The 6,973-nt window shown below is 36.8% G+C and overlaps 1 protein-coding gene across 2 annotated transcripts; it reads right to left on the reverse strand.

Moving 5' to 3' along the window:
- Positions 1-803: 803 nt before the first annotated feature.
- Positions 804-5,829, reverse strand: LOC104610623 (Divalent ion symporter). Of its 2 annotated transcripts, none has more exons than XM_010277331.3 (4): positions 5,361-5,829; positions 3,663-5,030; positions 3,357-3,546; positions 804-1,323 (listed from the first exon to the last, which is right to left on the reverse strand). In XM_010277331.3, the coding sequence occupies exons 2-4, from the start codon at positions 4,842-4,844 to the stop codon at positions 1,058-1,060; spliced, it is 1,638 nt and encodes a 545-aa protein (XP_010275633.1). In that variant the 5' UTR covers positions 4,845-5,030; positions 5,361-5,829; the 3' UTR covers positions 804-1,057. The 2 variants fall into 2 exon arrangements, with proteins under 2 accessions (XP_010275633.1, XP_088746870.1); XM_088890744.1 differs by lacking the exon at positions 5,361-5,829 and adding an exon at positions 5,171-5,350.
- Positions 5,830-6,973: the final 1,144 nt, after the last annotated feature.

Genomic DNA, 6,973 nt, shown 5'->3' on the forward strand with positions numbered 1-6,973 from the left:
GCTGGTTCGTTCCAGTAAAGAGTAAGAGGGGGATTGCGCTCTCACCAACTTTGAGGAGGGGGTTATAAGTGTGGTGGGTTTATCACCATTCACCAAATACCAAAAATAACCTTGTTTTGGCACTATACATATTTGTATTTGCACTCTTCCCAGCGGTCTGACACAAGGCTTCTAACAATTGGGCTAGTTAAGTACTTTGGGTTGGGGCACAGCAGGTTACAACAGCCAGGTCCACTTGCAACGCTACTTCCATTCACAAAACTGGGCCGAGCCCAAATAAAGCTGAAAAGGATTGGATTTAACCCAATTCCTTAGGTTGGGTTTGAATATTCACTACGGCTGGATGCTGTGCTGTCAGTGTGTAAACACACTGTGGCCTGGCCCAAGGTCTCCGACAATTGGGCTAGTCAAGAACTACTTTGGTTTGGGGGCTTGGGGCACATTGGGTTACAAACTTGGCCCATCCAAATGAAACAAATGGGAGAACTACAGTGTCTTAACCCTTAAAATCCAAGAAAAATATAGCCCAAATTAGATGGTATATCCTTGAGGCAATATGGCTTCTAATCTTGTTCCCCTGTATAGAGAGTAGATGCACTAGTCATCCAAAGAGAGATGAGTCATCCAATGAGATGTATCTTAAGTAGAACTCCCTCTTGTTAAGCCTTGTCCAGATGAAAGGCTCTTCTTTGAACAATTAGGAACTCCTGAAAAGCATTTTGGGACAGTTCTTGTCTTCTTGAAGTGGCCAAACATTTGAGGAAGCTGGGGCTGACCCCTGCTTCATTATGGCAAGAAAATCATGAGTGAAAATAAACATAACATAACTCAATGTGTCTTATATAACATGGTTTTTGACAGACAAAATGCTGAATCGAGTTATGAGTGAATAAATATTTTAATTTTTTTTTTTTCTTTTTAAACATGCAGAAGCTCTATACAAATGAAATTACTTGTTTCTTCTTTTGAGATGCAGAAACACTTGACACATTTTTCTCTCCACTGGTCCGCTGGTGTAAAATTGGTGATTATCTTTCTTTACTACCAAAATAAGAAATCAACCCCTTATCATTGTCAATCCAATGGCAATCACAATAAGTGTTGAAGGAAGTCCAAACTTGAGATGGTTCAAAAAGGAGAGAGTGTATCCAATGGATGGAGCTCGACGAGCCTGCTCACACACTATTAAATTTGCAGCTGAACCCAACAGTGACAGGTTTCCAGCTACTGTGCTGACCCATGCCAAAATGAGCCAAGCCTTCTTCTCATCACCTGGGGATATTGCAGCTGCTGATGCAGCCACCCGTGCTCCAAGCAGCAGAACTGAGATAATATGCAAATCTAATTAGGAAACTCCATGATACATATATACAAATGCACATGCTGAGTCAATTTTGGTCCCAGCTATCTAAGGTCTTGGGAGGGGTAGACTGGACATGAACCTTTGGCATTTGTTTTTTGGAGGGTGGTTGCTCTAAGACTCAAACCTGTGTTTTCAAATTTGTCAGCCCGAGATTTTACCATTACACCAAGCAATAGCCCTTACCATATATACATGCAAATATATGTACATACATATCAACATATGTATGTATGTATGTATATGCTTAAAGTCAATGGGGCATCAGTTGATTAAAGTCAGCTCTGCAACAGGGATAATGTAAACTAACAAGCTGAGATTATACTACATTAATGGAAAAATAGAAAACTGTCCTGATCAATAGCCTTGCCTCTGTGCTAAAATGACTCTGTGGGTGTTGATTTACCAAAAAGAAAGAGATGAAAGACCAGAAAGTCAAGAATTAGTTACGAGTTACATGCACTAGGCTTACAATGAAGGGAGAGGGTTGAGAATAAGTAGTTTTAGAAAGCCAAGGAACATTACAGAAAGACAACCAATGCTTCACCGTAGATGAGACAAACGGCTTCCTTGTAAAAGGTGCGATGTGGGGGTAAGATAGGGTAAGATATTGAATGTGAACAGTCAACAACAAAATAGCTAATAAGGTATTAAGAAGTACAGAAATGCATAAATAAAACAAAGACAACATGAGTCGCTATGTGTATTAGAATTGTATGTGAGCTCTGTTTTACCTACTTAAATACAGTGGCACAACTTATTTGTAGGCCATAAAAAATTCTTGGTTAAGAATGATAAAAAAGACAAGTGAAGACCATAAAGGACATGGCAGCATTTGGAAGGGCCTTGAGGGCTTTTCTAGAACCAGTAAGGCCTATCCCAGAATTAGGAGGTGGATAATATCACCTTCAGTTTGATTAATAAGAAAGCATCTTCAAAATACTTTTATAGACCCAACAATTCTTTTAATGAAAACATAGACAAGTCAAACAATGGTATAACAGGAAATGTATCCATGATGGTGGTCAATTCCTTAGTGGGGATGCTCAACAATTTCCTCTCCCATGTTGACATTCACAGGCCTTATCAACTTAGTATGCTCACGTTTTCAAGGGATGCTTAGAAAAAACAATTTTAACAATATAAAAATGCATGTATCATTGCAACTACTGCAAATATTCTCTATTCTAAAGCTTAACAAGGAATATATGGGATCTGTCTTTCTTTTGATAACTAAATATATGGGAACTATCTAATGACATAAGAAAAATACAAAACTGAAACTGAAGAAATCTCGGGAAAATTTTTACAGTACCACTTCCATCTTGAAGTGAGGAGTTGCCACTTTCAATATGGTAAAATTACAGTGTCAAAAGAGGGTACATCTCTAAACTGGCAAACACAGTTTTACTAGATAGAACAGTAAAGAACCATCTGTACTTAACGCCCATGATGCTCACCACTTGATTGCATGCCTCTGATCTGAATACTACAAAATGCTAAGCATAAATTTGATTAAGAAAGCCTTTGAACTAAACTAGATATTGGTTAACAATCATGAATCATGCTTTCTCCACAGACATAAACCCTGTTGACCTTATGACTTGTGATCTGTGTGAACCTTAAAGAGCCTGGTAAATTTCCCTTTCATATAAGTCTCACCGGAACCTTCCATTTATGCTTCTCTGTATGTACTGCTACTGAAATTCATGTCAAACTTTATCTTGTTTCATGGTACCATGCAATGAATTTTAAGTGGATTATATATGTATCCATCCATGTTTTAGGTTCATTTTGTGTTTTTTGCATCATTAAAACTGATCCATTTTATAGAGTCAAAGGACTGATGGGGCCAGACAAGTTAAAAGAATTGCAATAAATAATGTCATATAACCCACACTTTTCCATAAAACAACATGCCTCCTAGCTTTATAAGTAGATAACACCAAGTGAAATGGGTTTAGAACAATAAACATATAAATAAAATTCGACTTACCTGTAGGTACATTTGAAGCAAAGTTTGAGAGGACAAGTATGACAAGGGCAAGCACTGCAATTCCACTGGCATGGTCAATCCGTGCATAAGGCTCCATGAAATCCCAGACAGCACTTGGAATCCCTGTCTTGTTAAAGCCATCAACCGTGATAAACATTCCACAGAAGAAAATCAAAAGTGAATAGGAGACCTGGTTCACAATGAGAGATGGTAAGTATTGTTTAGCACTTGGTATCTGGGAGCAAGATTGTGGTTTCTCTTTATTTGCGGTAAGTATAAAGCAATTGTATGGTTATATCATTTTACCTTTTCTAGACATGGCTGGGCATCCTTAAAATCAAGGACGACAAGAGCAAGTGCAGCAGTGAGTGCTGTCCATGACATGTTCAAGCCCACCAACAGAGAAATCAGCATTCCTAAAGTAATGATATAAACACAGGTCTTCCATAACAATTTCTTCCATCTCTTGGCCAAACTTTCTTTTTCTTCTGAAGATTGCAAAGAAACATCTGTTATGGAAGCAGCACCATTCAAGACACTCCTCACAGACCTCCTTGAAGCAGCAGTTTCCTCCCTCCCCTGAGAAAAGCCATCATCACCTGTGGACTCTTTTGAGGCATTCGAGTTTCTAGTGGATTCCTCCCCACCAATAATGGTCTTATGCATATCATTCTCACTTGAACTCATTCGGCATCTAAGAGCCCCCATTCGACTGGAATCCCCATTCATAGATTCCAATGTGGAAATCCGCTCTTGAGAATTCAAGGATGACAGATGTGACATTGTTGCTGGTGAGAACCTATGAGATGTGACATCCTCTTCGGCAATCACTTCTGTTGCTGCATCCTCTATGTCCTTCTCAGTGGACAACACTCTCCAATACATGCACAGAAGTATAACAATATTCACGACAACTCCAACAACCATTGCAGGAAGAATGCCCAATAAGAACTGCCCAAAAGAAATACCACTCTGAACAGCTATAACCAAGTTTTGTGGGTTACCAATTGGAGTTGCAGAAGACCCAATATTTGCACTGGAGGCTAGAGCTAGCAGGAATGGATGAGGTGGGAGATTGTGCTGCCTTGCAATCTTTAGTACGAACTCAGTCAGAACGACGCAGCTGGTGTCATTGGTGAACAAAGCACTTGAAACGGCAGAAACGAGACAGATTCTGGATAATAAGTCCTTGGCACCTCGGCTCTTCCAGGAGAGTAATTTGCCCAGATATTTGAACATATCAGCTCTTTCAAGATAGGTACTTACAACCATGGTCCCAAAGAGCAGACCAAGGATAGGGAGATCGATTGCAGCATAAGCTTGATTTGGGGTTAAGACTCTGAAGACGACCATGAGCATGGCTCCTAGGAGGGACCCTGCAGTCCTGCCGATAGGCAAACAAGGGACAGCCGGGAAAACTGCCAAAACCCAGAAGATTGCAAAGGCGATTGATCCCAGAACTACTTTTACAGTTGGAGCCATGGCCATTTTCCGCAACTTAGAGTTTTAAAGCCTCTTTCAGGAGGAATAATACGGAACACAGAAAGCAAGAAAATCAACTCCTGTAGATCTACATGACAGTTCTCTGTGATATATTCAGTGGGAGGAAAAAACTAGTTGAACCCCAGAATATATAATCTTGATTGGCTCTCACCGATGCTTCAACAACCATTTCTGTACAACATGGAGTTATTGTGAATACTAGGTTGACCAAAATTAAAATGAAAAGAAAAAAAAAATCAGGAATAAGCAACAATCAGTAGCTCAACAAAGAGCATGCAGATTGCAGACTCTTAGCAGCTTGGATAACCTACAAGGCTCCAAGGAGGAGAATCTACAGTGAAGCAGAATAGGGAGAACCATAAACCCTTTTGCAAGAAGAACACAAAATTCAATCTTGCATGAATGAAACCCAGACCAGAATGGAAATCTCCTCAATTGGGCAAGACCTTCCCTTCTAAAATACTTTCACCAAGTAAGAAGAAAAGGTTAAGAACTTCAAACCTTCAACAAGTCTCTGTAGACGGCAAATAATAACAGATCCTAATGGACAGTCAGTCGTCTGCAAAACAAGATTAAGGCCCAACCGCAACAAAAACGTCCGACCCAAAAATTCGCACTGACAACCAATAAAAATTGGAGACGCAATAGAAGAATAACCTAAACACAGGTCGGCAATTCACATCCAGGACCATATCATCTGTAAGTTCGTTGACTATATCTGCTTTGTTATATGATGATTCACAAGATTTTAGACCTGGGTTATTAATTATTACTAGCCTTTTATTAATTATTGCATTCTCTGGGTTGGCAAGTTTAGATTGGATTATTGAACTTCGGAAAGCTACGATCCTTCTGATATCATACTTCAGAGACGGAAAGCAATTAAGAGTTGTTCATGTCCTTGTCTCTTTGCTGATCAATAATATTAAATTTCTATCCTTATGTCATTAACAAGATCTTATCTGTCTCTGTATGGACCCGCTTATTACTTATCTTATTATTGATCTTTCTGCTCTTTTTTTTATATATTTTTGTTGGGGGAGGAGTTGTGAAGCTTAGATTGCATCAAACAATTACTTGATAGTCTAGGAAAGGATGATAAATAATATATATACATATATATATAGGAGAGATGTTTATTATCATTGTCACATGGTCAATCAATAATTTCTGTTAATTTTGATCTTTTTAAACAAAGATTATACTAATCTAATATCTGAAAATGTCACTTTTCTCCATTACATACAATTGGTGTTCGAGCACTTATCAAGAGTTGCCCATGGTTTTCACTAAAATTTACATATTTGGGATTTATATTGCTGGATCTAGTATATTATATATTTGTGCAATGGACGTATGAAGGTAATGTATCATATTAATAAATTCAAGGAAATGTATTGATACATTTTGGATATGCATAAACATGATGGAAAGATATGGATATAAATATTAAGAAAATTCTCATAAATCAGACAAATAAATCTATAGCATGAGTTCTTTTTGATACATTAATAATTTTAATGTATAATGTATTGATACATTAATAATTTTAAGCATGAGTTTTTGTTTTTTTTTGAATAACTAGAATAAGATACAAACACATAAGAAATATGTGAATTAATAGATTATATGAAGAAATAAACCATGATAAACATACCAAGACATATAGATATCATATAATGACTACTACTAATGCATCAAAATAGGTTTTTTATTTTTTTATACAGATTACACATTACTATATGTATGAAGCTATTCATATATTATTATTTATTTAAGTTAAAATTTTTAACGATTAATTATAGAAATATATAAATAATTAAAAATAAATTAGTCCCATGAATAGAAGGTTGATAAATCGAAGAGTCCAAGACACAAATCACAATGCAAGCAACTATTAGATTTTAATTACTAAAAACACTGCTCTATGTTTTATCATTTTTTACTTTTAAGTTACCCAAAAATAAGTCAACTTAATCCTAAATTCTTAATATGGTAGCTAATGACTACATAGCTTCTTAAAAATAACTTATGTAAATTAGGTTAATTTTATAAATAATAGTTTTATTTATTATAAATTATTTCATTAATCAATATTTTACAGAGATTAATAT

Source organism: Nelumbo nucifera, chromosome 6 (assembly GCF_055504915.1).
Source record: "Nelumbo nucifera cultivar China Antique chromosome 6, China Antique-T2T, whole genome shotgun sequence".
Classification (NCBI taxonomy): Eukaryota; Viridiplantae; Streptophyta; class Magnoliopsida; order Proteales; family Nelumbonaceae; genus Nelumbo; species Nelumbo nucifera.

Excerpts from the sequence above, each read along its gene's own strand:
- LOC104610623 (XM_010277331.3), bottom strand. The coding sequence starts at position 4,844 with ATGGCCATGGCTCCAACTGTAAAAGTAGTTCTGGGATCAATCGCCTTT. Across the intron at positions 3,547-3,662 it reads CCCAGCCATGTCTAGAAAAG|GTCTCCTATTCACTTTTGAT; the intron begins GTAAAATGATAT and ends ATTGTGAACCAG. Across the intron at positions 1,324-3,356 it reads TGCTTCAAATGTACCTACAG|TTCTGCTGCTTGGAGCACGG; the intron begins GTAAGTCGAATT and ends ATATTATCTCAG.